Genomic DNA, 21,340 nt, shown 5'->3' with positions numbered 1-21,340 from the left:
AAAAAAAAAAAAAAAAATTTTTTTTTTTTTTTAAAAAAAAAAAAAAAAAAAAAAAAAAAAAAATATATATATATATATATATATATATATATATATATATATATATATATATATATATATATATATATATATATAAATAAAATTCCCTTCTCACCCTCCGCGGGTGGTCTCTCTCTTTTATCCTCTGAGCTCGGGTCCTCTACCAGAGGCCTGGGAGCTTGAGGGTTCTGCGCAGTATCTTGGCTGTGCCTAGAACTGCACATTTCTGGACTGATATATATATATATATATATATATATATATATATATATATATATATATATAATGGAAAATTAATTCATAAAAACCCTGTTGGAGAGTACCGAGTCCAGGTAGGGAGCTATATATAATCACCTGGTTATCTCATCGTAGCTTTTTTTTTTTAAATTCTGGGTCAAAGAAGAAAGAAAAAGTTTGTAGAACGATGCATGTCAGACATGACATGTTGATCTTCGTAGTGTTAACTGTAATGTGTTGGGGAACGGAAGACCTTCTTCTACTCCCAGTGGTTAAAGCCAAGCTTGGCATCCTTAAGAAGAATGTTTGCTTAAAGTCTCTTTCACCTCCCTGTCTGTTGTGTCTCACCTCTGCCATCAAATCCCTTATGGTTGATTATGTAGAACTATATGGTCTAATAAACTGTCCAAGCTGTAATAATGCTGACAAGTTAGATATTTTTTTGGCTTTTTTTACTTTATTTGACTGGTTCACAGTGTTTTATTTAAGTTTATATTAACTGTTGTAATTGTTTTTTTTTTTTTTTTAATGTTCACATCGACTCATGGATGGATGGAATGTTATGGATCTATGTTATGGTTATTGCCATGTTTTTGCCTCAGTTGTATTTAATCCCAAGATCTGGTTGTTGGTGGTTAAAGACCATCAACATATCTATTTTCTGCAAAGAAAATATTTAGTTAAAATAGTCATTTTTTATGCTTAGTTTTCTTGTCCTGCCTTGGCATACAGTTGAATTTTTCAATAAAAACAAAAATCTTCATGTGGAAGAATGTATACTGCAATGTAACATATGTTGTCATTTGAACTTTCTGCTATTTCAATGTAGTGTTTTGTCCTTTTGTCACGGAATATTCACATTAGAAATATCTTTATTGTCCTTGCAGTGCTAAGATTGGAAAAGCCTTCACTGATGTAAATGAAGGCTATTTCTACAGATAACAGTAATTACACATCACCACTTTTGAAATGTGACAAAGCAGACAATGTTGCTTTTATTGAATTCATTATGTTGACAGGCAGTACATCCTTTTTTATTTATCTCTGATTCTCCGTGGCCATGAATGTGTAAAAAAAAAAAAAAAATGACAGCTTGGTTTGAGTGTTGTTATTCAGCATTTGTGGTTGGAAAAAGCCTTTTAAAGCATTTTTTTTTTTTTTTTAAGAATGGTTGCATGCCCATGCACCCACCTGACCTGAGCAGAAAGCATGTGTCTTCAGGGGTAGGTCTGTTGTTAAAGTGGCTTCACACAGCGATCAAAAGTCCCCCTTACCAGCCTGTGTCATTTCTAGCTGGGAAGTATTAATCTCATACAGAGGTTCAGGCACCTCTTATTTATGTGGCAGGTTGACATATAAAGGGGGTATTTCGTCTTGATTCCGACAATGAATGCAGCACATTGGCTGGCACTTGCCCTGTGCTGCATATGGAAGAGGAAAAATCACACCTCTCTTTCCGCGACTTCCATTTTCATTTGTGCTTTCCTTTCACTCACGTCTCCTTTTTTCTCTCTCCTGGAAATTATCACCAGTCAACTCAGGAGCTCTGACGAATGGAGGGAGAGACATGTGTCACACTGCCTCTTAAGTTTCTGATTGTCTAAATGACACGGAATCTTGTCATGCAGCCGTCTTCTTTTCTGACACCACAATTACCCATAATTCCCTCTGTCATTCAGTGGCTCAAGGTTGGTATTTTATATCTTGAACTGAGTACTGGGGCATTTTCATTCGGAGGCAAGGAATGAAGAAAATAAGTTTTGTATTTGTGTTATTGAGAACTCAGACATTTGTTTTTTGTAGTTAGAGTAGCTGTTTAAAACAAAAAAAAATGATCTGGGATGGAGTTGTAACTTATTTGGGTTTTCAGTAGTCATAAATCGGCATTATAAAGATGTCTAATAAAAGAAAAACTTGAAATATATCAATTTGTGCAATGAATCTCTTAAATATTTGAGATAAAGTAACTTCAGTACTCTTCGAATGTTTTGAGATGTACGTTTTTTTAAAACCTATTTACAGACATTTTGCTTTGCTTTTTTCTTTTTTCAGAGTATGTGTGTAGTTTTTTTTTTTTTCTTGCTGAACTAAACAGCTAAGAGAAAATGGTTGAGAATAATGCCTCACTTTATTCCCATCTCTCCAATGTTCTCATATGCTGGTTAGGTTAAACAGTACATGTTCCTGATCTCTCTTACCCCTTGAAGTAAATGGTTCTTCAAACATATATAATTCTTGACAAAATGACAGCATTGACACCAAAATTGACCTGAAAGCTTCCATCTTACTCTTTTTGAAATCCTCTGTTGTAATGTGTGTCAACCAGATAAAACGAGTCCCATTTCCATTTGCAAAGACAGCTGACTTGACTGTTACAGCCTCCATTATGATTCTGTTTGAATCTGGCATTGGAGGTCAGATGGACGTGATGCTGTTTGAAATGACTGCTCCAGCATGCCCTTCACATTCGCAGATAAGGTTGAGCTTTCAGATGGTGAAATTAGGGTTGGAATGTACATAATTTTGTTTTATTATTTTCAGTGTGGTTATGTATGGAAAATAATGAAATTGTGTATGGAATAAGGTTAATGTTGTCATACTGTGTTCCTTATTCTGTCTCCTAAATTATTAAAAGTTCAAAAAAAAAAAAAAAAAAAAAAAAAAAAAGGTTTCTTCTACATGCTTTCTCCGTTGAGCTGCTGCATCACAATTTTAGTTTTTGTCTGAAAATCTTTGATCCTTTTGGTTTTTTAAGTTAAAAATAAGAAGCTGTAGATGATTGTAAAGTTGTTAAATAGATAATTTCAGTTTTTTGGCTTCTAAGGACTTCAGGACCAAAGCTTTGAGTTTGAAGTGTGATTCTTAAAGCCCTCATCTCACTGCTGTGTATCCTTGCACAATGTATTGTATATTTCTAGTTGTAGAATGTGATTTTAACTATAAAACAGTTAGTGTGGAGTTCTTTTTTTCTTATTAACAAAAGTACAAGCAATATGGACATGGCCAAAAGACCTTATGGTTGCTGAAGGTTGATAGTGTGGTGAAGATGTGTGAGCTGGCCACAAGTTTTATTGTAACTTGTTATATTCACACCAATGCTTCAGCATTAATTTGTGCTTTGTCTGCACTCTTCAGCAAGACAAGTCCAAAGTATGTTAAAGGAAACTAATGCACTTTTATTGATGTGACGCACCACAGTACTTGATATGAGTCCTTGTAAAATAATTTCTTAAGCATTTAAGTATTCAGTCCTTTCAATCCAAAGTTGACAAGTCCAGATGATTTAATGAAACAACCCTTTGCTATCAATCAATCAAGTTTATTTATAAAGGACATTTCAGCAACAAGGCAGTTCAAAGTGCTTTACATCATAAAAGTATGCAAATCAGAAGTCATAAAAACATCATCCAGTCAACAATTGAGACACCAGTGACAGACATTACATTTTGACGAGCGCCATCAACAGGATCATCAATACATGTAAAATACGTTGGTCAATTTTTAATTTATTATGGTCAAAAGCAACTCTAAACAGATGGAATTTTAGTCTGGATTTAACAGACCTCAGTTGTTTCGGCTGTTTTGCAGTTTTCTGCAAGTTTGTTCCAGATTTATGGTGCGTAGACGCTGACTTCTGCTTTTCCATGCTTGGTTCTAGTTCTGGGGATACAAAGCAGGCCAGAATTGGAAGATCAGAGTGGTCTGGAAGGTCGATATAACAACAGCAGATCTTTATTGAATTTTGATGCTAAGCAATTCAGTAGTTTATAAACTAACAGTATTTTGAAGTAGATTCTCTGAGTTAAAGTCAGTGCAAGCACTTTACAACTGGGTGATGTGCTCTATCTTCCTGGATTTAGTGAGAACTCAAGCAGCAGCGTGCTCTCACTTAGTCCAGAATTAAAGGACTAAGTAAACGTTAGTCCTTCAATCCTGGAAGTGTTATTCTGTGAAATGAATAACATACACATTATAAATGCTGCGATTTTAACTCAAAGTTTCAAAGTGTTATAAGAACCGACAGAAAAGAGTAGACATTGGTTTAGAAAAGTGTGGAATTTTAAAAGGGGTAATTTGTAGGATTCCTGTTAAATACCTTTTTTTTTGAGTTTGGATTGAATCTCCTTTGCTCTGGATAGTTGTCATCTTGATCTATCAATGTGGCATGTTTAAAGGCAAAATTGGTTTTAGGCTTTCATTAAATTTGTTAATAACTTGCATAATGTTCACATTATTTAACAGGATATTAACAGTAGAGTGAAAGCAATGCACATTTTAACCTTTAACTAATGTGACATTCAGGCTGTTCTGAAAGCAGGATACAATTTATTTCCCTCTTTACTGTGCACCGAAAAGAATTATGTGTATTTTTGAAAATGTGGTTTATAAACTTGCATGATTATAAATATGCACTGCAAGGTATTTCATATTGTGTGTTCAGTTGTGAAATAATGTAATTTACATTTTACAAGCCTTTAACTGGTTTCAGCTCATTTAGTTTATTGTTCCCACATTCACTTTGATTATAAATATTATATAGTGCACTTTTCAGGCTTTCTTATAATTGTTGCATCTGTTTCCCTTGTGTTTTTTATTGCTACAGTGCATGTATCACATTATTCAAGTCGCTACCATTTCCAGTAATTCCATTTTGAAACAGGGAGACCTCGCAGAACATTTCTATTTTGTAGTACCTTTTTCCTTCTGGTTTTTTGTTGTTGTTTTTGCCTTAGTTTTCCAGGCAGCTGCAAAAAGGAGCACTCCGTTTTTTTCTTGCATGTCCTATTATGAAGTTTTATGCCACTTCCATGAGCCTAAGACATATCCCTCCTTTCTCTTTCTGGCTAATTGGGAAATTCTTAAGACCGTTTCTATGCACAGCATTATGTGCCTGAATGTGTCAGTGCGCTGCTATGCTGCTGTTAGACCGCGTGTCATTTTGTCAGTTCGGATCGTGTTTTTAGAGTGGTTTGTAATTAGATTAATTAGCACTGTATTGACAAATTGTTAGAATTGCCTGATCTTTTCACATGTTTGACGATACTGCTTTCTTGCTTTTTTTCAAATCTAAATACTGCTGAAAATGGAACCTTTTTCCAAGGAAATGGAATATATTTTTGCCCCCCTTTTTGAAATCACACACTCTCTTAAAGTATCTTTTTATCAAAGTGGTGTACTGTGCGTTGAACAAATGTGACCCATGTGTTTATTTTCCTTTTGTCCAAGCTTACAAAGTAGAGTAAGGCTTTGTGTCAGAATGAAAAGACTTTAGGGGAAGCGGCACATTTGGGGGGTAAAGTTGGGAGGCCAAACAAGCTTTAAAGAAGGTCCAGTCTTGCTTAGGGTTACTGGTAAGCCTGTTGGACATCAGCTTTGTTCTTCTCATAGGCTCCTTATTTGTGCCCTGATGCGGTTGTCCCCTTGCATGTTCCTCTTGTACCTCATCTGGGCCAATTCGACGGTCTTAAGTCTCAAATTGAGCCATTTTGTCTAACTTTAAAACAAACTAGGACCTATTATGTGGGAGTTTTTGTTTTAAATTCATACCCCTCCTTCTTGTCTCCCTTCCATGTTGGCCTTGGTCTATGTAGGTTGTCAGTGCCCCCTGCTTTTCTTTGCTCTTAAGTTTGATGCACTAGCTTTGTGAGGGGTCAGTGTTTCTACTCCAGCAGTGTCAGCTTCAATCTGGGGCGATTTGGTGTGAAATGTGTGCCATGGTGTGGGGGCTTGCAGGTCAAAGCCCCAGTAATTGATGTTGCTTATTCATCTGCTTTTCCTCGTCTACTCCCACTGCAGCACGGCAGCCTTTTTTGTTTGTCTAAATTGTTTGAAGATTTACTGTAGGTCTTAGGGCTCTGAGAAGCATTCCCCTGCTGCACTTTGTCTGTGTTCCTACCTAGCAGGGGGTTCAGCACCGGGCCACACAATGGTGGGTGCACAAAAGAGGCTTTGCCCAACACAAGGCTTGGGGGCCATAGCAGAGCATGATACGGAGCACCGGGGTACACACAATGGCTTTGGCACAAAGAAGGCTTCCCTTAAGACAGAACTAGGAGGACATCTAGCATGACAAGCAGTTGCTGCTCTCAGTGTAATTAGCCATGGAGCTAGCCCGACCAATGGCCTCATGAGGTAAATGTAAACGGATTCCAAACAGGAGAAAATAATTTTTGACAGGATACATAAACATACACTCTGAGGCCACTTCATATACATTTCGATGCATTGATAACATAAGTAGCAACTCGGCAAATAGCTTGACCGTAACTGGATGTATTCAGGTGTTGACTGTAGAAGTGGTAAAAACCATTCGCTATAAAGTTCAAGCTGAACATCAGAATAAGAAACTACCAGGTGGTAGTTACTAACTCCTTGGCATGTCGATGTTCTTCAGAGGCTAAGTTAGCTTCACATGCTGTATATATGCTTATATATATAAGTGCATGTATGGATGTAAATATCTCATCATCAAGGTTGTGCAGTCTAAATGGACCTAATTTTCTACAGAGTATATCAGAAACCTTATTGAATCAATATCAAGAAATGTATGGTAGCTCTGGATTTTAAAAGATCATACAAGCTGCCTCTTGTAATTTCTAACAGACAAAATGGCTGATCAGTTTTTAATGACAGAGCATTCACAAAAAAATAAAAATAAAAACAAAAATAAGGACTCAATCATGTCTGCACTAAAAGTCCATCTTTTGGTGAATTCTCTCAGCCTACTGATCCATCTTTTACTCTTTGTTCTGAGAAACCATACCTGCTAGCTGGAGTGTTGGGATGCAGTGCTGGATCTGTTTAACCACAATGAGGAGCGTAATGATGGAGCCACATTTAATCTTGCCCTCTAGCATGTCAGGCGTCGGCATGGGTGGTATGTCCTCAAGAGCCTTTGAAGAAGACTGGTTCGCGGTGGAGATTTGGATCATTACACAAGAAAGAACACTTCATAAGTACTGAAGTGAGTTGGAGAAATGATGGTTAATGATGTTGACAGCAATTCACCTCCACTGAATTACAGAAAGATTTGACTCAACTTGCCTTCTTTAATGAGCCTCACTCTGTAAAGGTAATGGGCCACGAGTAAGACAAGGAGAAAGGAAGGGAGAGGAGACACTGTGAGGAAGGGGGGGATTTATTTCTTTTTCTCTCCCAAGAGGTCCATTACAATCTGTTTTTACATGACCAGGTAAGATCCCGCTACAACACCATCACAAAGTAGTGTCGCTAAATCATCTTTTCACATAATTCAATGGCTATAGGTCACAATGTAGTAAAGGTAAATCCATATAAGCAAGTAACCATCTAAATTATACAGGGATTTTTAAAATGTTAGACTGGAAGTCCAAGATCAATCAAGATCCTTTGTTTTTCATTTTGCCCTCACTAGATTTAATCTAGAGCCAATAAACTCAAACTGCAAAAAAAAAAAAAAAAAAAAAAAAAAAAAAACATATGTCCATGGACGCTGATCTGTGGTTCATTAGAATTTGTCAAAAAGACAATAACCTTATAGAAACTATTGCTGTTTTCCATTTCTGCCAGGTCAAAATCCTGTCTAATCATTTTATATAAGATAATTCAAGAGTATGACACTTGGATAACCTGGAATTTATTGAGGTGGTAACTACCTTTAATAAAGTTTGAGAGCCACTGATCAAGGTGTCATACCGGCTTACTGCTGTCTAACTCTGATAAAAGTGTTTAGCACTAATTACTGGACATTCGCAATTATTATAGGTGCAGTTTTGAATGAAATGTAGGTGTTTTTTCTTAGTTATTTGTAAAATATAACCTGATCAGATGAAAGTTGGACTAGACTGAACTAAAAGTGTTATGCTTCAACAACAAACAATTACCTAAGACATAATATATTGGCAAATTTGTTTGTTTCTCTTAAGAAAAAAACTGACTTTAAAGGAGATGCATACTGTAACGTCACACCTTTAGTAGCTCGTATATATTCCCATTCATGAGTGGACATAAATAACCTTCTTTGAAAGAGTGGCTTGTTAGTCTCATTAACCAGACATTATATTTTCTGGTCAGAGAAAAAAATTAAGTTGAATAATACTAAACTGAAGAAAAGTCCCACTTAGCACAAATTGAATACATAGTACTTTAAACTCAGTAAACACATTTGCACAAACCGTGTCCATCACTTACATACAATAAAATGTTGCCTAAGCTAAGAAAGTTTTTTTTTTCTAAATGTAAAAGGTGCTCTCGCAATAAGCATCTATGATTTGCTTAGATTTTTCCGACGCATGTCTTTAATGTTATTCCACTTGGATTAAATTAGCCTATTTGCATACTTCTAGAGCAAGGACAGTGAATCTGGCCTACAGCTTGTTTGCTATTTCTAATCCTGCATGTTTATGCGCTAGTTTGTGACAAAAACCTTAACTGACAGCGTGACAGTTGATTTGCAGTTCTATTTTTTTTCTTCATTTGACTGTCATCCCATCAAAGTAGCATATCTGTCGAAGTCTTTGAGTATCTCACACAGAATGCTAAATATGTACATCCAAACCAGGAACCAGTGCCAATTATGCATCGACAGCGATGTCACCAAGAATGTAACATTTAAATTAAAATGATGCCATTTGATTTCAAACTGACTTCTGCGGTGACGTCGCCCATTATATCCTTTCGTTGTGTAAGATGGGACAAAAACAACAATGAAGAAAGGAGGAACTATTCTAAAGGTCAAATCAATAGCCTTCTTGTTTTCCTTTCCTGTGTGTCTCTTTGGGACACCTCCATGTCAGTCAGCAAGCCTAATAATAGATTTGTTAGAAGCAGAACATATTTTAGATTTTTATAGCACCACGCAACATATTGGTTAAGACCACCCTCTGACTTTAAATGCTCTCTTGATTAGTTTTGGCAGTATCTTGCTACTGTTTTACTGAGTCCATTTTAATATTACTCTAATTCATATTGACATACCTATTTTGTGAGGCTCTGATCAGCCACTGCTCATTTTGAACAATTATAATTTCTATAAATGACAACAAAATGTTTTTTTCTACCTTTTAGATAAATAAAAAGTGGAACTGTTCTAATTTACTCATTTAAAATACACTCAGCTTTTCTGTTTTTGAATCCTTGAACATATAAGATACTACTTTTTTCATAAGATCCATATTAGTTAAATCACAGGTTATGTTCAACTTTAAGTTTGCATGAAAAAGCTCCAAGTTGCTGTTATATGTCATCATCCCTTTATTCATTGTGTTATACACTAGCCCTAAGGAGCTTTTGTGTGAATGAATTAAAATTTAAATGTGAACCCTAAGAATAATTTTGAGTAAAACTGAATTCATGATACTTGGAAAAACAATCTTAAATGTAAATTTGTCTTATGGAAACTTTGCAGAAACCATGAATTAGACACTTATTTGATTTAGTAGGTTTTGTGCCTTGGTGAGCCATTCTGAAACGTAAGCTGTTGCTATGGAACAACAGTGTAAAATTGTTCCAATGTAATCACCAGCAAGAATATTGGTGCCTCTCTACTAGTACAGTATCACTGTATTTGGTTGTAGATGGAAGTGCAGCAGGTTCAGTAGCATATGCAGAAAACACAAAGCATGATATGTAAATTGGCAGGAATGCTTGTCTAATTATCACTTTTCTGCTTGCTCTCCATGCTGAGATTATGTAATTATCTTTTTGAAACTCAGTGAAAAGACATGGCTTTGTGTGTCTGTGAGTGTGTGTGTGCGTGCGCGTGTACGCGTATGCCATGTCTGAGATGCTGGTGTACCTGACACTCAGCGAGCCACTTAATAATATGCTGGAAAGGCAGCTAATTATATTACAATAATGGCTTGATGAAAGCGGTAAGGCAGGCCACTGAATGAGTGATAGCACTTTTTGACTGCTTAAATTGTGTCTTTATCAAAAATTATTCTTATTATCTCCCTGCAAAGGAAGATCTTTAATTACAGATCTGTTTATATATTAAGACACATGAATGTTTTGGCTCTTTATGCTTGTTATTATGCAAATAGCCACATTTGCTAAATGATATGTTTCACTGCAATGATATTTTCAACAAACTGAATTCCTTATCAGGGTAATTACTCTGTGTTTACAAGCCCCCCAAAGCTAGGATATCCCAATTAAAGACTACACCTGTTCAATTTGTGGGAATCATATTTGTTACAAGTGTCATTACACGTTCCCCTGAAGAGCACGGGTTTGTCAGCGGGGAAGAATCACCACTTAGACCCCTTACTGGGCTCCCAGATTTCATCCCGCTTCTGCAAATGTTCCAGGCAGACTGGTGTTGTCTAGTTATGAGATTCGATGCAGAAAGAAGGCAGGAACACAGCTGACACATTCTTCCGCAGGGCCCGGGGAGGGGGTAGATGGGTAATCTGACGGAGGGCGAGCGTGAGCAACAGCAGCAGCATTGACATCAGCCATAGACTGCTTTCGAAACTTTTTAATTAGCACTAATTACCTTTGCAGGAAAATGTTGAGGCTTGAAAGGATTTGTGTCAGCAAGTGGGAGATCAAAGATTGTGGTGTTGTGCATTTTAATCTGAACACTGAGGGGTAATAGGGAGCTGTTTGTATGTTCTAGAGAGGCTTAGAAGAAGAAAATCATCCCAGGTGGTCCCCGAGTAGTCTACCTCTGCTAATGCCGCCGAGCAATCACACCACAGGTCCTGTCACATTACAAAATTTTTCCCTAATATAAAGAAATTAACTTTAGTCTTTAGCTCGGAATTGAATAATGGCCCTCTTTCGCTTTGTCCGTGTTTCTCCCCCGTTCGTGTGCATGCATTCCTCAGCGTCAGTGAGTGCGCACACGCGCCCGAGCGCAAGCGCGCCGCTTCATCAGACTGACAGGCCTTTCATAGAGGTGGTTTTTAATGCATGCCTGGGCATCACTGTGGCAGGGTCATCCATCAGACATCAAGACAACATCGATCATTTGCCATGAAGAGAGCGCGGGGTAGTGATTATTTGCTATTAGGTGGATGCTGAGGCATACAAATGGCTGGCAGTTGACAGTTGAACTCACTCTAACGTAATGCGGGTTGGCTCCCCCTCTCAGGGAAATGTTGACAGGCACTGAGCCTGAACACTGTAATGACAGAGTGTACGGGGAGACAGGCCACTGAGGGTTTCTTCCTCACAGATCGCAGCATCTATTATTTAGCACTTTTTCCCCCCCTTAGTTTATTTGCAAATACTTTATATTAGCTTATTTCCCGAGCAGTTTTTATGTACTGTACTCCATATTTGTGTATATTGTTTACCATAAATAAGTCATAGCTCTATGTGAAGTGTCCCCTATTGCAATATGCTTTGGCTGACTGACCCTGATAGATAACTTTAGGGCTTTATATGCACGCTTAAAGATGCGTGAACCCTTGCTTGTTTGTGCCGCATTGATGTGCTCACTGACTGAGATGCCATCAGCGAATTGATTTTCAGCTCCCGTTCACTGAAAGAGGAGGGTATTTGTCATGTGGATAGACAACTAATCTTTCAATACAAACATTCACAAGACACATGGCTGTACTGTGAGAGGAGTCCTCTTTCGCTGTGGGGAGGGGGAATCTTAGAGAGAGATGATGTATTTTGCCACCATGACGTATATTACAATGTACAGTTGTTGGTGTTCTAAACATGGGAGGCAGGCGCTAATGCTCTGATGCACAGCGAGATCAGTTTGCAGAAACTTTTAAAATAGACGTCTGCCTTTCTGATGCAATCTTTCAGTTTCTTGCGCCTCTCTGTTGGGTTGCTGCTAGAGCTTAGACTTCATCCCAGGACAAACTGGGGTCAAGCAAGGCTTATGAGGTTGGAGCTGACAGGAATGTCTGTCAAGTCCTTATCCCCTGGCTAGGGTTGGTCCAGGGTCATTAATCAGACAGGGATTTGAGGTGCAAAGGGAAGCAGGAGGGCAGGCTGATTTCAGGAACGTTGACCCCGGTACAGTGGCTTTGATTTTTGTGTGCTTGCAGGAAGAGGCGGTGTGTCTGAGTTGATAGGATCAGCCCCTGTCTCATTCACAGCGCTCTTAGCCCCTCTGCCAGCACTAATGACATTGAGAGAGAGAATATTAACCTCACACACTCAGCAGGAATATCCACAGGGGTAGTCTATTACTCAAACACGGCAGAATTCACACAACAGCTAGTTTTACATTTATATCTGACACTCCACAGTGTGGATGTTTTAAATGTCCCTTTTATCCGTCACACTGGTGCATCTTATTTCAGTATTTCATTTCAAAAATTTAAACTCAAATAATGTATGGATTAGTTATATGGAAAGAGATAAATTTCAAGTGTTGATTTTGACTATTATGGTTTACAGTTAATACAACTCAGTACAGTTATGTTTAAAGTACAGAGAATGTTAATATTAAAGATGGCAAATGGAAAGAAAAAATATTTCAAAAATGGGCAAAGAAAGCACTGCCTGCAAACACATTGATGAAAAGTTGAGTGGAAGGAAAAAGTGCAGGAGCAAAGGTGTACGAGGCTTTATAACATCATCAGTGACACAGCCTGTTTGCCTCCATGCAATACTACTTTCATGCATTAATTAAAACAAAAAGACCACCCATCCAGTATTGATTTAGAGCTTTTTCATTTGGACATTTGAATGGTAAAAAAAGTATATATATATTCTAACTGAAAACTCAAAAATGTTTTTTTTTTTTTTTTTGGCTTTAAGTAGCAATTAGTAGCAGTAAAATTTGAATTGTTCACACTGTTATGAACCTTAGCTATGATTTGCACTTTCTAAATTTGAGGTCTTCATCTAATTGATTTTCAGTTATGTTCCAATTTATCAAGGTTCCTCTGTTAAGAAGTGATATTTACCTTCTTCATTATAAAGAACTTTGCTAATTATATTTCACAGGTTTCTTCGTCTTTGCGCTTGTTTGTGTGCTCTAGAATATATATATATATATATTTTTTTTGTACATCAAGCAACGAATCCCTCCGTGAAGTAAAATGTGACGTGCCATCGCCAATTGACAGCTTTGTAGTTAGTAATGCTTTAACACATATCAGGAGCGAGCATAGAGTAATATTCAAAACAGATTAGAGTGAAGCCACATAAAGAAGAGATTTGCTGCCGGCACCAAATGTACTCTAATGATTTGCATTGCCATTAATAGTAATTTGCAGCTGCCTGGGAGGAGACATGTAATCCCCTTTCCATGTGTGAATTGACATGTATTCATGGAAGACTATGTGTGTCCTGGATGTGTGATCTTTAAATGACTGCCACCTGAGGCCTGGCAGCGTAGAGGGAGGGAGTGCCGCACTGAGCGGAGACTGTCTGCATGTGTGCGCCAAAAAAAAAAAAAAAAAAAAAAGGAGGGTGAAAAACGAAGAAGAGCTGTGGGGGAGATGGAGACAGATAATGACAGTCTAATTCGCCGTCGCCATCAGAGACGCATGTATGGAAACAAACGAAGGCCTCGAACTGTAGCTGGAGGGGAGAGCGCTGGAACAGACCCGATCAGAGCTGTGTGGAGGTGGTAGGAGGGATGTTGGAGGGGTTGCAGGGCATCAATTTTCTTTGCAGATAATGTCACTTTTTAGGAGCAATTTCCACTGGTGTTTTGATGCGTTATTTTTGGATGTTCCTGCCTCTTTTTCCATGTTTCTTGATGGTTATAGTGATGAACTGCACACCCTGCTAAGCCATGTGAATTAATATGCATATATACTCTACGATTATAATGCCATTGAGTTTCTGATTTCATTTTGTTCCATTCGCATTCACCACCACTGTAAGCAGAAAAACAAATTGTTGCTGTTTGAACTAAATGTTAAGTAAATGGAGTTCACAGGTAGTAAACATGAAGTAATATTTCATATTTAATTACTTTGGAGCATCATATACTCATCAAAAATACTCACGTCCTTCAAGCTTTTGTCACAACCCCCAACGTAAATAGGACTTTGGGATTTTGTGATCAAGCAACACAAAGTAGTGAGAGATTGTGTAGTGGCAGGAAGGTTTACAAAAAAATATAAAGAATATGGTGTACATTTTTGGTGCCATTTACTCTGATACATTTTACTAAAATGCAATGAAATCAATTTCCATCAGAAGACACTAAATAGTTTCTAGAGTTCTCCTTTGTATAATTTCAGTCTCAGTATAAATGTAGCTATTCTGTGAAGACCTAACAGTTTCATCAACCACATCAATTTAAGAGAATTTAAGAAAGTGCTTTGGTCAGATGAGTCTACGACTTAACTTTTTGATCTACACATAATGTGCTTTGTGATATAAAAAAAACTAAGTGTGCACCTCAGCCTGAACACACTGTTCCCGTCTTAAAATGTTGGTGGTGGCATGCTGCCGCGGTGATGCTTTTGTTCTGGCATTTTTTTAGAGTTGATGGGAAGATGGACTGAGCTCAATGCTAAAGACCTTAGACTATGAAAGATTCTCTCCCTTCCAACAAGATACGTCCAGATGTACAGCCAGAGCTGGGGTGGATGGCTTAAATCAAGGCAGTCTGCATGTACTATAACGGCCCAGTCAAAGCCCAGACCTAAATCCAACTGCGAGTCCACAGCAAGAATTGAAAATCAATGTTCAAAGCTGGTTCAGTGTAATTGAGCTTGAGCTATTTTACAAAGGATGGGCAAAATATTCTTTAGAGTCATGCTCCAAATTGTTTGTGGCTCTAAGTCCAACAAAGTAGTTTTAGAGACCCATGCCACAGTTTTCATATTCTTCTTTCATATTTTATTGGACTTACAAAAAAGTCCAATAAAATTTTTGTTTTGTGCTCTTTCCATGACAAAATATGGAAAAGTTTAAACCATCGTCTAATGCATTTCATGGTTTAAATTCTGTGTTTACTTTTTGGTTTAGTGAGTCTCTGCTTTCATTCCTTTCCCTAACTCATCCTTTCACCCTTGTTGTTAAGTTTATCGCTGCCAGTCCACACACAGTTGTCATCTGAGGTCCACTTTCTGTACTCTATTTATTACAGCACCACATCCTCGCAAATAATCTGAAGTGAACTCTTAAAAGTGTGTAATGCTCATGTGAAGGTTATCATAGCCCTGGAATTGGTCAATTCATCAAACAGTTATCTGTTTCCTTCTGTAAAGGATGTCAGCGCGCCTGCAACTCTGCAGATCCAGCTGGCCTAACTTAAAATAAGATTTCCTTTTTTCTTTATTTCTGCACTTATGCAACCATCTGAGAGGACATCAGCTGCCGGACTTCAGCTCTGAAGCCTCTCCAGCTTTTCAAAGTCCCTAGTTCTGGATGTGAATTCAAGGACATTTTCGAAGTACTGTGCAGGAGCCCAGATGTGGTTCCACAGTAATAGAGAATGCATTGTATTAACGCATGATAGGTTGAGCAAAAGCAACTTCACTCAGACCACAGTTTCAGCAGCAGATGGAAGACTGTGTAACACATGTAAAGTAGCCAAGACTGCTGTTCTTAATTTTTCATGTGTTGCCTGAGGATATCCAACATGACACTGGTGCACACCACTGGCAGAAGTGACTGACATTCCAGCCAATAACAAGCGAGAGTTTTCTTCCCTCTGTTGTCAGCTGCGGTTTATCAATCACTATGTCTGCATCAGTATTAGTGTATTGATCCGGGAAAGCTGCTCTCTGGGTCAGTGTCTCCTCTCCAATGTCCTTGTCTGGCTTCTCACATCCTCCACTTCCTCTGCTGAGTTTCTGCTCCTGCTAAAAACGTATCTGTCTCCTCTTGGGGCTCAGTCGGCAGGATATTTGTAGATAATGGTGGTTTCAGCACATACACCCACCACTTATGTAAGCTCCAAAGCACGTACACCGATATGCAGGCAGCGTTGTGTGATGTATAATGGCGGGCTTACACAGGCTAAGTGGTAGTCAAAGCGCAAAGACAGCCCGTGTGAAGTATTAGCTCTGACAATGAGGCTGATCATAATTATCTTAACAAGTGCAGGATTCATTGCCTCACCTCGTTGAAGCGCCTTTCTGTCTCTGAAAGCTACTGCTGCTCGGTCTCTTGCACGATAGAGGTTTAACATAAAGTCGTTTGATCAAATATGGTGCACATATTTATTTTTCTAAATATGTACCTAATTGCTCCACTCTGATTTGAATTAATTATTACTCATACAGTATTTTTTATTTTTTTTACAGTTACAGTGAGCTTCTTAAAAATACAAAGGACAATTGGTGTTTTTGTAGAAATCATGCAGTTATTGCTGCTCTTTTTGAAGAATAGAAATAAACAAAGATAAGTGTATATTTAATCATTACAGGAACATTTTTTGCTCTTCTTTTTTTCTTGATTCCCAACTTTTACCAAACATCAGTTGCAGGCAGTTATTCTCATTAGTGTTTTTTTTTTTTTTTTTTTTTTTTCAGTTTTTCTTTTTTATTAAGGAAAGTGCTTTTACTGCAGTGCTTAAACTTTGTTAGTTCTCCAAGCTGCACATTAAAACAACAAGGCTTATAAAAAGTAATGAAAGCAGCTATGGAAGTCTGCAGAGGGGAGCATAGAGAGCTGGAGAGTATTAGAAGTTCAATCCCAGCTCTGTAGCTAATGCTGGATGGGACCTAGTGGCTCTCCCCTGGCTGTGAATTTAACTGATTAAATCAGCCAGTGCACACAGTGGTGGTGACATGAAAACAACAATTAATAAGGCTCCCCCCTGTGCCATGCGGCTCCCTTTAACCGAGCAGCTAATAACATAACCCACAGGACTGCAGCCCATCAGACACAGACACGCAGGCACACACACACACACACACACACACACACAGATGGCTATAGTTTGTTTGCAGCCTTTTGTGCACAGAAAATTAAATGTTTATCCAAGGTGGTGGGAGATTTCTCTCAACTACTCATTAATAAATATTATCCTTGTAACATAATAGCAAGTTCTTCCTAATGTGCTGTAGTTGTTTTAGGACTTCATATTTGTTTCATTGACACCTATATTTAGAATTAAGACAAAACATTTTTTCATCATTTTTCCATCGTCCACAAATGGGAAAAAGAGCACAATTAAATATACACATATATGTAAGAAGTATATTTCTTATTAGTGTGATTCCGAGGTAATAGAGTAGAAATACAAATGAACATCTTGAAGTCTAATTAGTCTTTGGTTCTTAAAACAAGAGAGCTACCAACAAATGTATGGGGTTTGACATGTTTCCTATCTCTTAATAAATGAGAAGTGCCACAAGGTGAAGACACACCCAACCCAAATTCGAAAAGAAAAAACAAAAAAAAAAAAACAAAAAAAAAACTGCCACTTCTCTCCATTCATCCATCTTGCTGCTGGATTTACGATCCCTGATAAGAGGTTGTCAGCGGGCAGGTTTGCCAGCACACTGGCAGGGTGCTGTCAACTTTCCTTGTCAGTGTGTATGCGTACGTGTGTGTGTTGATGTCTTCTCATCCGACTCTCCTGCAAGTCAAAAATATAAAGAATACACTAAATGCTGTTGCAGTAATGTTCTGTGTTCATAATTTAAAGTTTTCAGCCAATCTCTAAGTAATTTGAATAGTTAGACTACACAGTTCATTACTACACAGAAAAAAAAAAACCTGTCTGAGGAAATCCATCTAGGAGTTCTTTAATTTTTGGGTTGTTTTTATGCTGTGTTCAAAATGTATTTCAATCCCTTAGAGCTAGAAATTACTTCACACCCCAGAGTTGTCGAGATCCATGTTATGAGTCAGAAAACAGTGGAATTTTCACAGTGTTTGTGGTGGTAACTACTTTCATCAAAATTATGTAGTAATAACCTATTTTTTTGGCACTGTCTGTGCCACTGATTAAAAGACATGCACACTGTCAGTCATGCTAGAACATATGCATGTGCAGAAGTCATATTGGATTCCACGAAATTCCAACATCCCACCCCCCATATTCTCTCAGCCAAAAAAACAAACAAACAAAAAAAAAACATAATTCATATCAGTTTGGTTGTTTAAAACAAAATGTAGCTGATGATGTATGATATGTAGCCTCCGAGACTGATGCAGATCCAGGAGAGAGCATTGTGTCGTGCTGCAGCTTTTTTAGTCATCGTATCCTGAATTTTTCCTGCCGGAATGTGACATTTTTCACTGGAATGTTTTCTCATGACACTTGATGTCACCCTTCTTTTATTTTACTGTGTGCATATATATATATATATATATATATATATATATATATATATATATATATATATATATATATATATATATATATATATATATATATATATATGAAAAATAAGCTTAAAATATTTAATTTACTAAAGTGCCTATTGATTAAGAATACCTGATTGAATTTAAAACAGTTCTCATTTGAACTGTAAGAGGTTTCGAGAAGTTCAGTGTCTGCAGTGTGTCAGATTTAAATGTCAGTGAAGTCTCCCAGGACGCTTTAACATGGCACTCTGACAGTGAAGGATTAGACAGCACACACATCGCCTTTTGTGTGGCTTCTATGACTTGAACTTTGCAGGGCCCTAACATAACTTTTAACACCACCTTCTGTCAATTTTATGCCTGTGTTAATTTGTATATGTGTGAGAGAGGTGGACAGGAAAGAAGCTGGGATGACCCCTCACCTCTGTGCAATGTGTCATAAAAATGAACGGAAGGGCCAAATGTTTCCTCCTTTTAAAAGAAAAAAAAGCTTTGATGTTGTAATCTGAACACTAAACCCCCCTATCATGACGCAGTGGCAGGAAAAAAAAAAAGTTTCCCCTTCTACTGCATCTGTGATTGTGAGTGTATCCCAGTTCCTCTGTGAAAATGATGGATGACAAGTTAAATTTGTGTCTGGGGAGTGAAGGTGAACTGTGACAGAGTGATTTGTCTTGGGAATGGAGGGTTAGGGTCAGGCGAAACTGGGCGCCTCAAGGCACAAGACATTGACAAATTCATCCTGCCCGCTGCATTTCTGAAGCCTTTTGTTTTGAATCCTGGCTACTCACAAGTGACCCCCATCCCTCATCCTGCCAGCCACTGAAGGATGCCTCGCCATGCCAGGGGAGCTCAGCACCACAAATTCTTGTCATTCACTTCACTGACAGGCTCAGGCCCACACTCTCCTGCCGTATGAAAGGAGAGAGGCTGAAATATTTATTTCTGCACAATAACCGCGGAGCAGATTTGGAGCCATAACCACTTTACTGTTTCCTTATCATTACAGGTCGCTGGCAGGCCTCAAAATGTTTACTGAGCTGGAAGAGTTGGTCGTCGACAACAATCTGCTTGGAAATGACCTCCAGTTGCCCAGGTTACCCAAGCTCCACACCCTGACACTCAATAAGAACCAAATATCCTTTTGAGAAGAATCAACTCGGGCCATAATTTGTGTTGCATTTCCAGACGTAAATTACAGCAAACTGTTTGTTTTTACCTCTTTCATAAGCGAGTGCAATTCGTTATTGTCTGAAAGTGTCTCTTTGTAATGATGTGGCTTTGCAGGAAGCACTCTGTGTAGAAGAACTTGGCTGTCACACAGCTACACACATGACTAGTTTTTGAACTACAGGGACCTCTAGTGGAATCAGATTCAACAGTTACAATAACACACACTTTTATTTTCAGAGTAGAAATAAAAGGACATCCTTTATTTATGTTTTGCCTATATATATATATATATATATATATATATATATATATATATATATACAAAGTTTGAAAAGAAACATTTTTCCATAATCCACCCTTGAATTAACAGCACCATGTTTTTAATTGATTTCCAGATATTCACATTTTACTTCATTGCCTAGCGTATTTTCTAGTTGCCAGACATTGCAAACACGTTAAAGCCACAGCTCTGTGGCGTCGCTGTAAATTTAGGCATAGATGTAAAACGTATTGCAAAGCTGTTTATGATCAGTCGGAGAAGTGCGAACTTCCTCCCTGAGCCTCAGAGCAGGTTCGGCAATGTGTCCTGTTTTCCTTTGGTTATGCAGATCCTGCTGGGTAACGATGTTCCCTCTCTCTCACACACACACACACACACACACACACACACACTCACGCACACTTCCAGAGTCAACATTAAAACTGGGACTCCTTGAACTGTGCATCTGGGACTGTGTGCTCAGTTCTGTTGTGAAGTGGTCGGCACATGCTAATAGGCCAATTATGTACATCCTGTCGTGGCACAGTGCCATTTTAAAGCTACAGCGCCGCATTAGTGCAGTTGTATTTTGACACTTTGGGGCTCAATTTTCCAAGTGAATGTATTAGTGATGAATGTGCCTTCTTAGGGGCTGTTTGTTTTTTTTTCCATGTTTCGCAAAACTTTTCCACAGCGCAGCTCCGAGAAGCATGGACTATTTGAACCGCAGGGCATCCATCATTTTGTCACCGTTGTGCACCCGGCCACCTAGGAAATGAAAGAGATTTGAGAGAAAGAGTCAGAGCAGGAGCCAAATTGTGTCAGTGCTATATGCCAAAGTCTGCACCTTAAATTGCACCTCTGTCTGCCCACTCTCACAAAGCCACTGACTAGCCTCTTTGAGCACCTCAATAAATTTGACAGTGACGTGTTTTAGTGCAGACAGGCCTGGGACGGGTTGTGTGCGTAGTGAATGCTAATGTAATTAACAGCGCTAGGTCCTTGACATCTGCCCTTTGACACCTGACTGATATCGAGGCCCTGCTGGAACACTTAGCTGATGTGACCCCATCGCTCGAGTACCTAAGCCTGCTGGGAAACGAGGCCTGCCCCAACCAGCTGGTGAGCCTGGATAAGGATGACGACGACTACCAGAGATACAGGTCTGTTGCTTCATGGGGAAACTTTTATGAATAGGATTAAATCTGTAATTATTCACACCGATGGTAGGTTTAAATTTAAGATCATTTTCATTGAACTGAAAAGTTTGTTTTTGAAAGAAAATGGGACACCCATCTTTTAAACATATGAAAGGAGTACTAGTTTATATATATATATATATATATATATATATATATATATATATATATATATATATATATATATATATGTGTGTGTGTGTTTTTTTTTTTTTTAAAAAAAAAAAATATATATATATTTTATATATACTTC

General features: G+C 38.1%; 1 protein-coding gene across 2 annotated transcripts in view; it reads left to right on the top strand.

The window, feature by feature from the left end:
• The first annotated feature begins 8,391 nt into the window (after nucleotides 1-8,391).
• The window catches only part of lrmda (leucine rich melanocyte differentiation associated), a 109,169-nt gene continuing 96,220 nt past the window's right edge, over nucleotides 8,392-21,340 (top strand). Inside the window, exons 1-3 of one of the 2 annotated variants that reach the window (XM_015027856.1) lie at nucleotides 8,392-8,987; nucleotides 19,466-19,592; nucleotides 20,912-21,051. In XM_015027856.1, coding sequence (XP_014883342.1) covers nucleotides 19,485-19,592; nucleotides 20,912-21,051 — 248 coding nt within the window. In that variant the 5' untranslated portion in view covers nucleotides 8,392-8,987; nucleotides 19,466-19,484. The remainder of the gene's footprint in view (nucleotides 8,988-19,465; nucleotides 19,593-20,911; nucleotides 21,052-21,340) is intronic. The other variant, XM_015027855.1, reaches the window with a different exon arrangement.

Source organism: Poecilia latipinna, unplaced genomic scaffold (genome assembly GCF_001443285.1).
Source record: "Poecilia latipinna isolate Pla-1442-1.1 unplaced genomic scaffold, P_latipinna-1.0 Scaffold107, whole genome shotgun sequence".
NCBI classification, from domain to species: domain Eukaryota; kingdom Metazoa; phylum Chordata; class Actinopteri; order Cyprinodontiformes; family Poeciliidae; genus Poecilia; species Poecilia latipinna.
The sequence above is the reverse complement of the archived record's forward strand: the minus strand, read 5'-3'. Positions and strand labels throughout refer to the sequence as shown.